Here is a 17,195-nt window from a genome sequence, read left to right on the forward strand (position 1 = left end):
ACATTGGGCAAAGCACTTTCTGGGTCTGTTTTCTTATCTGAGAAATGAAGGCAGTAGCTAGATGACTTCTATCCTTTTAGTCTCTTCTAGATCTAAATCTTTAAGTCTAAAAATCTTGCCTATTACTGTGTAATATAGGCTCTCCTATCTTGAGTTAATGATTAAGAATATATTCTTTTTTAGCCCTTTTTCCAGCATTTCATTAAAAGAAAATGGCAGGATGCCTATGACTGAGATGAGAACCAGCATCTACCATTAGTCAAGCACTTTTCACTTCCCCCCTTTCAGTCCCTTCAAAAAAAAAAAAATCAAACACATCTTCTAAAAAAAAGTCCAGCTTTATTTTTTAAAAACACATATTGAACACTGTACATATTGAATGATGTATTCAAAATAGTTACTTTACATTAATTCAGCACTGAAAGACAAAATCATCATTAAATAGGCTGATTGTTAAGTGAATATGTTTTGTGGATAAATTTAGCTTTAAGGAAGTTAACATCAGAATTTCTTGTATCCACATGATTAAAGAGTTATTCTGAATAGTAGCCAGAACTGGAAAAATAGGTTTTTTTGTGTTAGACTGAATGTCACAATGAAATTTTTAAAAACAGGGTTCTACCTATACAGTATATTACAATGACTTTACAATGCAATCTATACATTTTAGGGTATATTCATCCAAGTGTACAAAGTACTATCCAAGGAGCAATTAAAACCTACAAGTAAAATCTTTTTTCTTGCCTGGCATTTTTAGCATGATTTCACATATGGGAAAACAAATTTAAAACTATTTAAGTGTTCTAAATCCTGATTCCCAAGAAATCATGGCTGACATAGCCCAAGCTACTTTCAAAAATGCATTTCCTACTCACTACCCTCCCTTTGACAGAGAGGATAGGAACTAACAGTATATTACACATACTAAACCTTATCTGTTGGTTTTCACTGTTTTGTTTTGTTTTTTTAAACTTGAGAGGGGTCATTTAGGTTAGGAAAAGGTATTCTTAAAAATAGCTTTGACATAAAAACAAAAGGGCATCACCAAAAAAATTTTTTTAAACTACTTTCCTATTTTGCCTCTGTGATCTTTAGATATTTATAGAAATGTTTTATTGATGCTTTTTTTTGTCATTGTCTATTTCCAGCAACTTTATTTTCCTTCCCAATAGGACCTTCTCTTGTATAATATAATAAATGTGATAAAACAATAGTACTTGACACATTGGCCATATCTAAAAACATATGCATCAATGTGTGTCTCTAGTTCAGAATCTCATTGCTGAGACTTGGGAAGCAGACTTCACCATATATCCCCAAGTCAAAATTCATTGCTGCATTCATTAGAATTCTGAAGTTTTTCAAAATCATTTTCTTTTATATTATTGTAGTCAATGGGTAAATTGTTCCCCTGGCACTGCTCACTTCACTCTTCGTCAGTTCATACAAAATTTCCCAAGTTTTACATTTGGGGGGGGGGGGTGGAGAGGGGAGGGTTTCAAAATATTTATTCCAGTTCTATCTCATGCCTAACAGATTGGTAAAGTTGACAAAAAAAAAAAAAAAATAGTATGTTGGCGGGACCATGGGAAAACAAATATATTAATCCATTGTTGTTGAAGCTGTGAACTGATATTGCCATTCTGGAAAACTACTCTGGAAAGCAAGTGGAACAATGGCTAAATAAATTGTGGTATATTATTGTGCTGTAAGAAATGAGGAAAGGAACACTTTTAGAGAAACCTGGGAAGACTTATATATGAACTCATGCAGAGTGAACAACAGGAAAATAATTGTTACATAATATTGTAAGACTTTGAAAGATTTAAGAACTTTGATCAATGAAATAAGCCTGATTCTAAAGGACTGGTGATAAAAGAATATTAAACCAGTACCAACAAAGAGATAATGGACCAAATATATGCAAAATGAGACAGACATTTCATTTAGGACAAGGTCAACATAGGAATTTTTTTTTGACTACATCAATTTGTTAAAAGGGTTTTCTTCCTTCCCAAGGTAGAAGAAACTGGCAGATTGCTAGAAAATGAATCAGAAAAACCTAAATTCAAATTCAGCCTCAGACTTTTACTATGCAACCTTGGGCAAGTCACTAACTTGTGTTGTCTCAAGTTGTTCATCTGTAAAATAGACATAATAGAATCTACCTCCCAATTTGTTGTAGGGATAAACATATTTGTAAAACACTTTTCAAACCTTAAAGGGTCATTTTAAAAATGCTGTTATTATTATTATTATTGATAAAATTTTAACTTTAAAAATGCCTCATTCATCTTTCCTGACAAAAGTATATGAAATGTGATTTTATCCAAACAAAGACTTGTTTTAAAGGGTACCAACAATAATACTGTATAAAATAATATATACTATAAGGATGCTTCTAATAATGCTTTTGAAAGGCATTTAATTTTTTTTTCTATTACCTTAAATCTGCTACTTAATATCTTGTGTGACATTGCATAACTCATTTAAGGTGTCTGGTCTGGTATCCTCATCTTTAACATGAGAAGTTTAAACTAAATTATCTCTTGGAAGATCTCTTACAGCTCTTAATCCCTTCGTGTTTTTGACATTGCTCAGTTTCCTCCACTAAAGTGCTCCTCTGATGCATCCTGGTTAAGAGACACAAAAATACTGGGGCCAGCCAAATTCTGCCAAGTCATACATACCAAAATGCAAAGCATGTGTCAAGCATCTGAAGACACATATGAAGGAACTCACAGACAGGTTGATTACTAGGTGATAAATTGCTTTGGCTACAGCAATTCACAAAGACAATCTATCGAAGTGTGGAGGGGGTTACAAACTGTCTCAATAGACAGTACCCATGATCACAAAACTACACATCCCTCAAATGCTGTTCAATCTGGAATAATCTTGCAGATTAAATTTTAGTCCACTTCAAGTCATAGGTTTCCTTAGAGGCCAGCAAAAGCCTGAAGTATCAATTTAACCAAATTTCCCAAATTCCTTTGAAATATTTTTTATTTTTAAAAATTCATTTTTCAACCTCTTAAAAAATGTTTTCTGCATAATTTTGAGTGTGACAATTTCAGCTCTTTGTTTTTCATCTACACTACTCAATGTTTCTCCTGAGACTTGAGAGCAGGAGGGAAGTACCAAATGATGACAACTACAGTAGTAAGCACTAGTTTAAATAAACATATTTGATCCCACTCAAGGGGTTTCCATCAGGTTAATATGAATCTCCTGAGGAAGCTCTGATAAAGAATCAATGTATTATGAAGACTCTGGCATCCTTATAAACTGGCTAATGGCAAGTAAGTGCAGGCTGGAAATTTAGAGCCAGTCTATTTTTCATTTAGAATTTTAAGGCAGGAAAAGAATATTTATAATCAGATCATAATAAAGAATAAACTACTCCGTGGGAGTAAATTAGGGTCTTTGGAAATCAACAAACATTACTACTATTTAGTGTACTACATTATAGCACAACTGTAGTAAATATTTTCCAATGGCTAAAAAAATTCATAGATAATCTGTAAATGTTATACTCCCAGGAAGTATTGTCAAGTTTGGCTGACTGCAGTATGGATATTTTGAGTATTGGAATTTTGAGGAACAATTGCGTAGAAATACTTCTCTCAATGGGCATGTAGAGCACAATGGACTTGAAATCAGAAAGACTCCTCTTCATGTATTCAAATCTGGCCTTAGGCACTTATTAGTTGTATGACCCTGTGAAAGACATTTAACCCTGTTTACCTCAGTTCCTCATATGAAAAATGAGCTGAAAATGAAAATGGCAAACTGCTCCAGTAACTTCATCATAAAAACTCCAAATGAAGTCAGAGTTGGACATAAGTTAACAAAATTCTCATTTACAGTGATCATTAATACTATGTGTTTTATATAGTTAGTACATGTCCTCAAACTATACCCAGTTTGAGGTGTCTCTATCACTAACACAACTTTATTAAAAATAACACATCTAAAAAATTCAAGACAAGTCAACATCAGGAGTTCATTCCTTCCCAAGAGTAGGGCTATTTCAAATGAATATTTTTTTAAAGCCCTATGAACATTCTTTCAGCTCTCTTCTCTATTGTGAATGGGAAAGTTTTGCTATGGCAGTGGCTCCTTAACTTATTGGACTAATTGGAACTTGCCTGATTTGCTTAAGTCAAAACCTAAACTATATATCAAAATATACCAAAATATTTTTCAATTAAAAAAAAGAAAGCTTATTCATCCAATGTAAAAAGACATTATTGCATTTACACATTATCATGGCTAAAGGTACACAAAACAGAATTACAATGAACTGTTTATAAAATGTCTCCAAATTATGTCATGATGTGATACCCCTTATGTCCATAATGGAGTGCAATGGTCTTAAAGGGCACTAACCTTATTGGCTTATATTGAGAAAATCATGTTGTAAGCTGTTAAATGTGAGCTGTTACTAAAAAAAGACCAGATAGTCTTTTAAAGTAACTTCCAATAACATATAAGGGAAGTATTAAGATTCAGTAGAAAGAACACTTGATTTAAAAAATTCCTGTTAAACTTAATATACACTTTGAAAAACTGTATATAACAAGAGTTCATGATTTATTATATAATGCTCTTTTTTGGTTGTACTTTGTTCCTTAAAGATTACATTCACAATTTTAAAAAAAGCTTATAAGAGAAAGGAAACTAAACTTGGGAATCAAAACACTTTAGTTTGAATTTCAATTCATCTCTTGTACTGTCTATATGATCTAAAGTAAGTTACTTTTTTGAGCCTTGGTATTTCCATTAAATAAAAATACATTCATCTAGCTTATCAACTTTATAAGGTAATTTGAGAAGTGTTTTGTAAACCTTATAGGATTACCTCTCTGTGGAACCTATATAATCCACACAAACATGTATGTATGTGTGTGTGTCATTAGCTTAAATATTAAGCGCTGGTTACATTTGGAAGTTATTATTGGATAAGTATCTGGAGAGAAATAGCAATCAGCTGGGGACACAAAGAAAGTCAGCCTCAAACTCACATTATTGTGTCATCAAAGACTTCTTTTATAGTCCAGGAAGTGACTGGTATCTTTTAACACCCCCAGCATCTTCTAAATAATCCTAAGAGATAAATTCTAATTGCAGTTAATTTTCAACATGTTTTTACAGCTACTGATACTGTTTCTGCCCCATCTCCCTCTGAAGTTCAGTGAATGAATCAGTTAGCTAGATTATGCCCAGAAAGAGACCATCTGCAAATTAATGTTTGGTTAACACTAATTAAAATTCCTGTTGGAATTTAATACATGGTGCCCAAGAAAGAGCAGTCACTGAATCACATTGTTAAAGTTAGAAAGGAACTAAGGGGGTAATAATATAGGAGAATACTAGATTTGGAGTCAAAAGACCTGAGTTAAAATACTGGCTCTGTATCTTATCTGTTACTTTGGACATATTACTACTTAATATTATATTCTGGATCATAGTTTCCTTAGCTATAAAATTATGAAAATCTTTTATTTTCTTCCAACTCTAAATCCTTTGACTTAGGAAATCTAGTTTAACTTGCTTATTTTACAGTTAAGAAAAACAAGGGCATATGCTTAAAGTTTTAAGCTATCCCCTGTATGAAACTCAGGAAAACCACATGCAAGATTTGGGGAGCCATAGGTAGGAGCATACTATATAATAAAAATAAGTGCTGGTATCAACAATGGCTAGTACTTTCCATAGCAGGGTCCATTTCAAGGATCCACAGACAAGAAGAAGAGAGAGGATCTTTTAAGAAAGGTACAAAGATTATCAAGTACTTTGCTAAGTAATAATTATGGCAAGAATTTGAAGACTATAGAATTATTCGGTGAGGACTATGAGAAGGAGGAATTTAATAATGATCATATGAATTAATGGTACCCATGTAAAAAAAGCAAGATAATCAACTATTCTTGATCTCCACCAGGAACAGAACCAAAAAGAGGAAGTGATCCAGTGTCTAGAAATACAGAAGACTTGAGTTCAAGTTCTGCTTTTCATGTACTTGTGTGACTCAGCAAATTCTTTAAACTTGCATGCCTTGGAGATTTATTAAGATTGTAAATTGCAGAGAAATAATCATCTGCACTAGTACAAATAGAGGGTGTCTCCTAAATGGGAGTTCCTTACACCAATGAAATGACATTTTATTAACTGGAACAGGAAGGATTTAGGTTAAATACAAATGTGACAGAAGGAAGGCAATAGGGGCAATCCCTGTGTAAAAGCAGCAAGCAGGAAAAAGAGAAGGTGAAAAAGATGGCAGCAGCAATTCAGCCTCTAAGATATTCCCATGGTTCAAGAAATCAGCACCACCATGGGTTAATGCTAACTCCTTAAGACTTGGGTAGGTAGGATTTCCAGTGCAACACCTACAAGATTATTAGGCACAATGTGCATTCATTATTATAAATTTCATATGTTTCTATAAAGATGTGGTTTACAAATTGGTTTTATTACCACAACCCAAAATTACCAAATCCAAGAGTAATGAAAGATAGGCTAATTTTTTTAATACTACAATAAAATAATGACTTCAGATTTTGAAAGATAAATAGGGATAAAAAAAGGGAGGTAAAAATAGCAATCTATCTTCAAAATCCAGAGAACCTATACCTGCCATCTAAAACCAAAGAAAAAGTGAATTTACTTCCTTGGAAAGTCTCACAAATCCAATTAAACCATAATTACTACTAAACTATGAAACAAACACAACACAGGAAGAATCCTTTAAATCAATAATTAAAGGATAATAAACATTCCTATAAACAAGCCATTCCCATTTTAAAAGTCCCATCATTATCTCACACAATGGCCACAAGCTAAATCCAAAAAATCCCTTACTAGCACACAAATGTTATTAAAAAAATAATATTTCAAAAGTTATAAGTTATAGTAAAAATTGCTTATATGACCCTTGACTTTAGAGAGAGGGAAGCAGCAACTATCAGAAAATATTGCTTGTGGGAAAAACATGTTCTTACCATTTGTAAAAGAAATTTAAGGAAGAGTAAAATTCTATGATGTTTTTAAAAACAGAAATGGTTTTGAAAATTGACATTTTTGACAAATCTTAGAACCAAGGCCAGAAATTTAGATTATAGTGTTAATATCTTAGCATTTGTACTCTCTTGTGAATTCAGGATACTTATGAAAATTTCATCTTTTGTTCACCCAACTCCATTATTTGTTTTTGTAATTGAAACAAAACATTGTACATAAGGGAGAAATAAAAACAGAAGACACTTAAATAAAATAGTGCAGAAAAGATGAATAGTTCCAAGTACAGAAAGAACCCCTCTCTTAAATTTTAAAAATTAATTTCCACTTTGTGGAGTGAATACCCCCTAGTGGATTTAATTGGTAACACTATGTTTACAATATAGCCAGGACACTGATTCATGTAACTGGTTCAGTTAATTAATTTGATGTTCTCACTGACATGTTTCAAAATTCACTGAACTGGTCAACAGTAATGAAACAAATATAGGTGCACTCAGATTATCTATCCATTAGCTTCATATTAAAAATGGAAGCCAACTCTAATATTTCTAACATAAAGCTTATACTATATGTAGAAATAAAATAAGCTTGCAGTGGCAACAAGCAGTTGTAAAACTGAAGTATTTCTAAAAACTGGAATTTATATACTTAAACTCAGCTCTTACCATAGGGAGAACATTCGATATCCCAACAGGCAATGGACCATTCACAATTATCAAAGATCTCAAATGTCCATCATTTGCAAAATTCTGGTTATGAAAAGCCACCAAATAAATGCTAACTTACAATTATGCCCACTGGTTTGAAGATATCTGGGGGTAAAGGTAAAACAAGGTCAGTTAAAAAAAGTTATGGCTTCTGATTAACTTTTTTTTTTTTAAAAGAGTTAACTATCATTTTGTTCTTAACAACTAAATCCACCGAAAAATTGAAAAGAATAACTTTTTACGTGTCTTAAAATACCATTAAGACCAATATTGTCTTTAAAAAACCAAACCAACCAACCAAAAACTTAATTAATCAAAGGTAAAAATAAATCCTTACCATCAATGTTTCATTACACTTAAATCTTGTTTCTACAGAATTTAGGGGTAGTTAAGTGGCTCAGAAGATAAGAGTGCTGGGCTTGGAGTTAAGAAAACAAGTTCAAATCTGACTTTAGACATTTACTAGCTGTATGTTCTGGGCAAGTCACTTAAGCCTGGTTTGCCTCATTTCCTCATTTGTAAAATGAATTGGGAAAGGAAATGGCAAAATATTCCCTCTGCCAAGAAAACCCCAAATGAAGTTACCAAGAGTCAGAAATGACTGAAAAAACAACAAAATTTAGATAAATCTCATAGAACAGAACTGAGAACCTACCACTCACATAAAATCAAAACCTTAAACTAAAGAAAAGAAAAAGGAGAAATACCACATAGAACTAGAATGAGCCATTTATAGAAAAATGAATTATAAGAAGCATCTACTATCCCAGGCAATCTAAAAGATGAAGAGAAGAGTGAGCCACAAGGCCAAATACGCCAGCATAGAAAGCAAGAAATTTAATTTTAACCTCTTGACCTTTACAACATAATTAAAAATGGAACCCAACTTTCCAGCATACAGGGCCTTTAAGTTCACAAATTTTCCTCTTAAAATACTTACTATACAAATTGATGGGTTTGCCAGGCTCTTTAAACTCTTGTAGTAAAGACCTCATAAATACACATACATTTTTAGATAGATCCAATAAACAACATCAAGGGAAAAAAAAGGAACTGTTTCACTTAGGTCTTTTATACTCAGGTTACATAGTGTAATAAATAAACTTCACAGTACAACATATATGAATGAGATGTTAATATGAATACAAAATCAAGACAAACTGTTGCAGGATTTTGTTTGGACTTGGTTTTTTGAGAATCAACTCCAAACATATAGTATATGAAAGATAGAATAAATGCCTTGGGTATTTCCACAGTGCAGTGAGTTATACTATTGAAAATACTAAGTAAAAATGTTAGTAGGTCATCTCTCCTAATCATTGCTTTAGTCACCAAGAGATGAATAAAACCACAGAAATTCATTAGGATATGCCTTGCTAAGGTAAACAGCTACACTGTATTGATTAACTAGAAGTATACTTCTTCCTTCCCAAATTTAGCAATTTTACTACTTCAGTTGGTTTACAGTGAGATTAAAAGAAATGTAAAATTTCAGAGCTAATTTCTTTTTATCACGTATGTAATAAGATATCCTTAAAGATAGAACTAGAGGTAGGGCAAAATATTTTCATAGAAAAATGTCTTAATTAGTAGAACATACTACTGTCAGTCAAATACATCTGAACAAAAGGCATATTAAAAAAAATTTCTAAACATTCTCTATACCTTATATTATTCCACATTTCCTTATTGTACATTTTATAACACTCTCATAAAGTTCAGCCTCAAGTTGGGAAGAAATGGTGATACAAAAATGAATGTATTTCACTTTTATTTCCAAACAACCCTACCTTCCACACTCAAAAAATATTTTTCTCTTCTGGGAACTTAAAACTGCCCAAAAGCCTGTCTTTTGATTTTCTTCATTGTTTGTACTCTCTTAAATCCTATATTATTGTATAATGCTTCTACACAATATGATAAAAATAAGACAAGTGCTTTTTAAAAGATTATATTCAGTTACACCACTCAAATTAGCAAATGTGAAGTTCTATCCTTAAGGCATTTCATTTTAAAGAGGTCCACTAGCGCAACATCATTAAGTAGCACTCATGGATCCTGGGAATTATTGTAAATAATCTCACATGCATACACAATTCAAATATGAGATTTTTTGGAAGGGGGAGAAGGCAATATTTTTCTATCCATATCTAAATACTGTCTAGATGAACAAAAAGATTAATATTACTCATAGAAATATCCAAACTATTTTAAAGACTAAAGGTTTCCAAATATTTAGTTAAAATAATTCTGCCAAACATAAATAAATGAAAAAGTGTGTCAGTACATTTTTCTTGTAGTGTAATATGAATGTTAACATGAGGTATAATCTGTAGGCAATACAGATACATATAAGCATATAAGCCTTTGCAGTAATAATTCATGGTAGCCTCAAAAATATTTTTTGGTGAGGGGATTGAGGGAAAGAGGTAGGAAAGAAAGGGGTTTCATTGGGAGAAACATTTATTTGCCTTAGCATCATTACCATGATGTATGCAAAACTTATAATCCACTATTACAGAAAGGTAAATCTAGAAAAACATACAGCTTTCAAGTATGTTGGCCCAGAATATACTTTGTGTAGCAGAGTAAGGTTAATATTATAGCATTAATAACACTGCACTTGCTTTTACATTTGGATATACACATAATCTTCATAGATGTATGTCAAAATTCATAAGGAGACCATGGAAACAGCTTTTTTAAAAAGAGCTACAGTTTAGTCTGAACTGTATTATGTGGAATTTCCTAGAGTATTCTAAATTTAGGACACAAAAACTAAGGGAAAATGTTGCTATTTCATTAGTAAATGGCTTATGTGAAACCTAAAGCTCACTCATCTTTTTCTGATAGATTTGTTTGATGAGGATTGTGATTCAACGATTGTTTAGCAGCAATTTTACAGAATTGTAAATTTCTTTTTATTAACAGGCATTATAAACAGATAATACTAATCTTATTTAAAAACCATGAGTGCCACACTGGTGAATATACAGCTCATGAATAACTTAAAGTCTTTCCCATTTTAAAAGGCAACACACAGCATACAAAACTATACTAAACAAAGAAGCTATAATATGAATACATGATTGAAGTGTCTAAAATGATATATACAGTACATAATTAATGTTAATTATGTGTTCGGTACATTTTTATGTATGATTCCCATCATGCTTCACTCTCCCCAGACACTGAATTCTGCACTTCCTCTTCCAAAATTGGTACAATCAGGTTATCCTTAGACATCAAATTATATTTCATCACAAATTTAGTAAATCGATGACACAAAAATGTTTCATTCTGTGGAATGGAGAAAAAAAATTTTAATTTGTAATCCAAAAACAAAATCAACAGAAATGTATACCACCACTACCACAAAACTATCACCATTTGATTAAAATAGCCATCACCAACACAGAGTAACATACTTACCTCATATTCATCAAATATTTGCCGATGATGAAAATAAGCATGTGAAAATATTCTGTAAATTCTACGGCATACTGATCCTAGTTTGGCTACAGATGACTCCTTTATGCTAACTCTACAAAAATAGAGAAAAAAAGAAATCATCTTTTTATTTCATTCAGTTAACTAATACAACTCAGAATTCAATCTTATAAAGTATTGTTAAAAGTTTTAAGATGTTAATATGATGTACTAGGACTCCATTTAGAACTTTAACATTTTGTCCTCTCAGTAATTAGTAACAATGAAAAGGTATTAGTTTCATCTTATTTCTTTCTTGAAAGGAAAAAAAATACATTTTCATGACTTTTTAAAAATGGCATTATAAATCTGAACTACTTTTTTAAATTTCAGCTCTAAAGGTAAAGAAAGTATCTTTTTTAGTGAATTTCCAGATTGTTAGCTTTCTATAGTTAAGGCTTTAAAAATCATTACCAAATTCAACTAATTGAAAACAAATACAATAAAGGTTTGCTGTTATAAAGCAGAACATATTGTCTCTTAATTTTTACTGCAATGTCTAATGACTCTTTTACACTTAGAACAAGAAATGGAACTTCTCAGACATGATAATTCTATAGGTAAGCAAAAAATTAAAATGCATAATCAGCAATCACAATGGTTTCAAGATGATAATCAACCTCTCCTCTTTAGCATGGGTATGGTGGTCATCTGTATGTCAATCATATATATGCTGCCCACACCACTTCTATGTTGTAATTATTTCATTTGGTTTAAACATACTAATGCAGGTTGTGGCCCCTTTAAGAACTGATTTATTCCTTTCTTTCTGATTCTCAACCCCTCCTAGCTGATGGATTATCAATCCAGGAAACTAGGACCTTAGATTCACAAATCCTGGTCCCTTTGAATTCCAACAGAAGATCCAGGCCTGTCCCAGCCCCCATTCTAATGATCTGCTCAAGTTTTCCAACCCCCACCAAGCAGACTCAAGCCCCCACTGAAAGCCAAAAGGAGCCAACTACAGGCCTTTTAGCTGAATCTCTCGTTATAAAAGAATTAAGCTGGAATCCTCTCTTTGCAGAGGTTCCAAACATGCTAGCCTTACACCTGGCATGCCAGGGATCTCTGTCCACTGGAATTCCGTTTCTGGTGCCCTTCTTATCTCTATCTTCACCTATTTCCTTAACTATACTTTAACCTTACTTCCAACCCCCATAATAAACCTCTTTTATCAATCTAGCTTTTCGGGCCTGTAAATTCCTTTGCAGAGGACTCTTTGTGCCGCTTCTAGACCTCATTTAACTCCGCATCCTTGTGCCGAATCCAAAGGGGTTGCAGGGGAGATCTATTTGACTCCCTGTATCCCGAACCTGCCACTAGACCTCAATTAAACCCTAATTTCATTTAGGTATCCCATATCTAGACCTCATCAATATGATTTAATCTCAAAATCTGAATAACTTAAAACACATTATACCAGAAATATAATTTGAGTAAAAAATGCATTGTAGCAACAACCTGATACTCATTAAAATAAAACATAGAAGAGATAAATAGCACCATATTTAAAAGTTTTACCTGCTAGGGAAATATTTATTGCTATTCAGAAGACATGCAGCACCATCAAGTGTGTGCCTAGTGTAGTCTATAGCAGGACACTACAAAAGAAAAAAGTATAAAACGGTATCACCAAACATCTCTATCTCTATTATTGTATATATTTATATGGCAAGAACCAAAGGTCAAGCCTTGTCCTAATCCAAAGAACAGAGAATAATAAAGAAAAAGGCTATAATAATTCAGACAGAAATAGAACCTAGCAAACAGTGAATGCAAAATAAAATTCTGCTGAATTCTTGGTGGTAGAATCAGATTAGAATATGCAAACGAATCATCATTTTAGTAAACAAGACTTTAATATGCTAATGTTAGACTTCTCCAAAACAAACTCTCTTTCTCTATTCCTCCCCACCCTTACATTCCAGCCTTTAAAGAATTTTTAAACAAAGAAATGTACATCTAATATAATCTCTTCATTTCACTGAAGAGAAAGAAGGCCCAGAGAGAAATCAAAAAGATCTTGATTAAGCCAAGATCACATAGTAAACACCAGAGCAAGAACCTAACTTGTAGTCTTTTCAGTGTTACCACACTACTGTAATAGGAACCATCTGTTTAATTCTACTTCCTGCCTCATCCCATCAGCTATTACTGGGTTTGGCTAGCATTAGAGATTCTTTATATTACAATGGAAGAAGCTCTTCTTTATTGTACACATCATATCAAGAACACTGACATCTATCCTATCCTAGGTTTTTTTTTTTGTTTTTTTTTTTACCCTTGCTAAAGTCTGAATATCCTATTTGGACACTTAATATCTCTGGCCTCAGCTTCCTCATATGTAAGTCAAGGAAAATGGACCAGAAGGCTTCTGAGTTCACTTCCAGCTTAGATCTATGATCATAAGGTTCTCCACTCTTTCAGAGGGCAGATAGGATGAAACCAACAGTAAATAGAGTCAAGCAGAGACCCAAGCATGCAAAGAAAAGGACTGAAACTCGGGTAAAAGAAATAGTAATGATAATTATGGTTCTATCCAGTGGAGAGAATATTTTTAAAGCAAAATATGCTTTTAAACCTGCTATTTGAAAACCACCAGCTGTTTCAATGCTGATATGGCACCACAATAAGCAGTATCTTTATGTGCATATTCACATTCAAAGCAATATTAATTTTTTCAAAAATCTAATCTCCATATGCCTACTAAAATATCATTCCCACTATTTATTCAAATAATACACCTCCCAAAATACACATCCTTCACAGTTAAAACTGACACAATGATAGATGGTATAAGCATGAATATGACTAAATTCATAAAACTAACATTCTTTTCTATAAAAACTGTCCTTTGATAAAGAAGTCACTGGTTGTAAATTGAGCATCATTTATTCCTCTGAATCATTATCTCAGAATCCAACTAATTCCTTTGTTTCAGAATGATTAAGTAACCCACATGGTATGCTTTCTTCCACAACATATAATGATGCTCCTCTTCCTATCCTTTAAGTGTTTCTTCACATACTGTTTAAAATTACCCTTTACCACACAGTAACTGCAGAGAACTCTTGCTTTCATCTATTTTCCACACATTTCAATTCAGAAGGGTAGCAAATAGAGTTCCAATATTGATAGATTAATGGTTTACAAAACCTCTTTAGTAGTGATCTCATTTTACTAAGTAATATTATGTTAAGAAAATATTAAAGAAACTAGCCATGACACCTCTAGGACATCCAGCAAGTTGAACACATCCATTCATCAAGACCCTTAATCTAGAGTGAAACTTAAACTGGCTTTGGATTGTTTTCTCTTTTCTAGATACCAGAGGACATACTAATCTTGTTTTGTTTCTACTTTTTTTGTCCATCACTATCCTCCAAAGTGACTTAATAGTAAAGGCTCAATGAAAGCCTTTAATTCTGTTTTAATGAAAATGTCTGCTGCCAGTAGCTTTATCTAGATATGGGCTGGCTACTTAGATCTCTATTTTCTTTAGGTTTAACATCAATTCAAAGGATATGATAACAACATTATGAAGAAGTCAGTCTTTGAATCTTTTGTTCCTGGTCCTAAGTCCTCCACAATAATCTTTCTCCAACTACAAAGTAAGCTCCTTGGGGGCAGGGACTGACTAATGAGGGGTGGAAATTCAGGTTGTGTAACTTCAGTAATATCCAATTAATGGAGATTGAAGTGAGGGACTTATGCTTCAGAATAGGAAATAAAAGGCTGCCTTTGGAGTTTCAAAGGTGTGTCTATTAACCTAGGCACCCATTCTTGCAAGAAGGTAAAATAAATCTTTCCTGAATTCATCAAAAAAGAAAAAAAAAATTCAGTCTTTGTAATAAGAACTATTCAATAAAATAAGCACTTCAAATATTGTATTCTAGAGAATTTTTTCCCTCTTTAAAACAAACATTATAGAAGTAGAACAAGGTAATCTCTTGCTTTAGAGTTCTCAAAGCTGCCAAACAGCATAAATGACTATCTAACAAACTTTAAATTTACCCCTCAAAGTCTGCCTGCCAAAAAAGATACAATGAACAATCATCAATGCCTACAAATAAGAATGAAGATTCTGAAGACTTCATTACAAAATTCAGCAGTGATATGGAGGATTTCAATGTACATAACAGATGGAAAAAAAAAAAAAACCCAACTATTTAATGATATTACAAAACTCAAAAGAGGTTCATTCATATTTAATAAGTATATAAAGTATCAAATAGTAATCACACTATTCTTACAAAAGGAAAACCTCATGAATTATGATTCATCCACATTCACTTTTTTTCAGTAGAGTATAAGATTATTTCAATTACTACAGTTTACAGAAAGGAGAACTTAATACATCTATAACTGTTACTACCAATGTGACTCTAGGTCATTTATATCATGGTTCATATGATAATTACAAAGAGTGCACAAACCCTTTGGTAGTATGTGTAAATAAAATAATTTGAATTATTAGAAGAATGCAAGTTTCTTCAGAGCAAAATCTATCATTTTTATTTTTGCATTCCTAGTACTAGCATTGTGTTTGAACCGCTTAAGTGCTTAATAAATATTTGTTAAACTGAATATAAGCAGTTCCAGTGAAAGATATGTCCAACTTCTTACAACTTCTAAAACTTCATTACTCATGTATTTAAGTAAAGAATCTGTATTATAAAGCTATACTCAATCACATTCTAATTATTTTAAAATAAATTCTCACCTCTTTTGGAGTTTTATGAGCTGCACAAAGAAAAATCCATTGTTCAGTTGCTGTCATCTGAGTACATGTATCTGGGTGGCACTCACTCTGTTAAAATATTTGTACTTAGTCTCAACATATAAACATAATAAAAAGGCACAATACTCAAAAATCTGTAAGAGATTCTAAGAGAAAGCATTTAAAATTCTGAACAACACTCTGTAAATACACAGAAAAAGCATAAACACTTTCACAAAGATTATAGTTGAAACATAAAAATTTTAAAAATTTAAACAAAAAAATTACCTGAAGTTTGACAGCAAGTCCATTTAGCTCTAGGCAGAATTGCCTGTAAATGCAAATATATAAATGAAAACATCAATCTTATAATTTTCCAAAGATAATGTTTAATTTAACATTATATTTTTAACAAAAGAGTAACACCACACTACAATTCTTCCAAGTACTTCACAAATCTCATTTATTTTTAACTAGAATGTAGGTATATGTAGTCCCCATATTATAAAAATTGAAAATATGATATAAAGTAAATAAATTTCTGTACAATCTACTAAGATCAAAATATTTCCTTTTGCCTAGCTATAACTTAAAACATAGTTGAAAATAAAATTTATAGTCTTTCTTAAATCTAATAAAGCCATGACCTTGAATTATCCCTTCCAACTCTAAACATAAGAAAATTCACCAAGACAGGAGTATCATTTTAATGGAGTGAACCATGAAACTGTCCTTGACCTTTGGGGTGAGCCTGGAAACTCTCCTGACAGGGACCCAACATCCTTCAGGGCAGTTAAATGGTTTCATTAAGATTGAACAAGGACCACTCCTATTTAGCTCAAATTTAAGTGGTCTCATTTAGCTGGAGATCTGGACCAGCTGGATCTCTATTACGCTAAAAACTGGCTCAGGACCACTCCCAGTAAGTGACCTCATTCTACTGGAAATCTAGGCCTGGGGCAGTAATCTCATTCAATTGAAACTTTGGTCTCAGATCTCTTTTAAAGGGCACCTTTGGGGCTCATTTCTTTGCAGAGGCCAAAAAGGCAGGATCGTGCCTTGTCAAAAAATCTCTTTGTCTCCTTGGCATAGCTGCCTGCGAGGACCCATTGCCAGCTATGAAGACATTCTCTTCTCAGCATTAACCCCTCTTTATTTCTCTCTGCCAGGATTTCTCTGCTAGACCTTTACTTCTCTGTCAGGACCTTGCCACTGAGGAAGTCAGCCTCCTAACAAAAGCTGACTTCTAAATGCCG

The 17,195-nt window shown here is 32.6% G+C and overlaps 1 protein-coding gene across 3 annotated transcripts in view; it reads right to left on the minus strand.

Annotated features, from left to right (window-relative positions):
• Nucleotides 1-319: 319 nt before the first annotated feature.
• The window catches only part of LOC127554437 (MOB-like protein phocein), a 68,833-nt gene continuing 51,957 nt past the window's right edge, over nucleotides 320-17,195 (minus strand). For all 3 annotated transcript variants that reach the window (XM_051985949.1, XM_051985946.1, XM_051985947.1), the window contains 5 exons: nucleotides 16,228-16,270; nucleotides 15,943-16,029; nucleotides 12,741-12,820; nucleotides 11,163-11,274; nucleotides 320-11,030 (listed from right to left, as the gene is read on the minus strand). In XM_051985949.1, coding sequence (XP_051841909.1) covers nucleotides 10,899-11,030; nucleotides 11,163-11,274; nucleotides 12,741-12,820; nucleotides 15,943-16,029; nucleotides 16,228-16,270 — 454 coding nt within the window. In that variant the 3' untranslated portion in view covers nucleotides 320-10,898. The remainder of the gene's footprint in view (nucleotides 11,031-11,162; nucleotides 11,275-12,740; nucleotides 12,821-15,942; nucleotides 16,030-16,227; nucleotides 16,271-17,195) is intronic.

This window comes from Antechinus flavipes, chromosome 3, assembly GCF_016432865.1.
Source record: "Antechinus flavipes isolate AdamAnt ecotype Samford, QLD, Australia chromosome 3, AdamAnt_v2, whole genome shotgun sequence".
In the NCBI taxonomy this organism is placed as follows: Eukaryota; Metazoa; Chordata; class Mammalia; order Dasyuromorphia; family Dasyuridae; genus Antechinus; species Antechinus flavipes.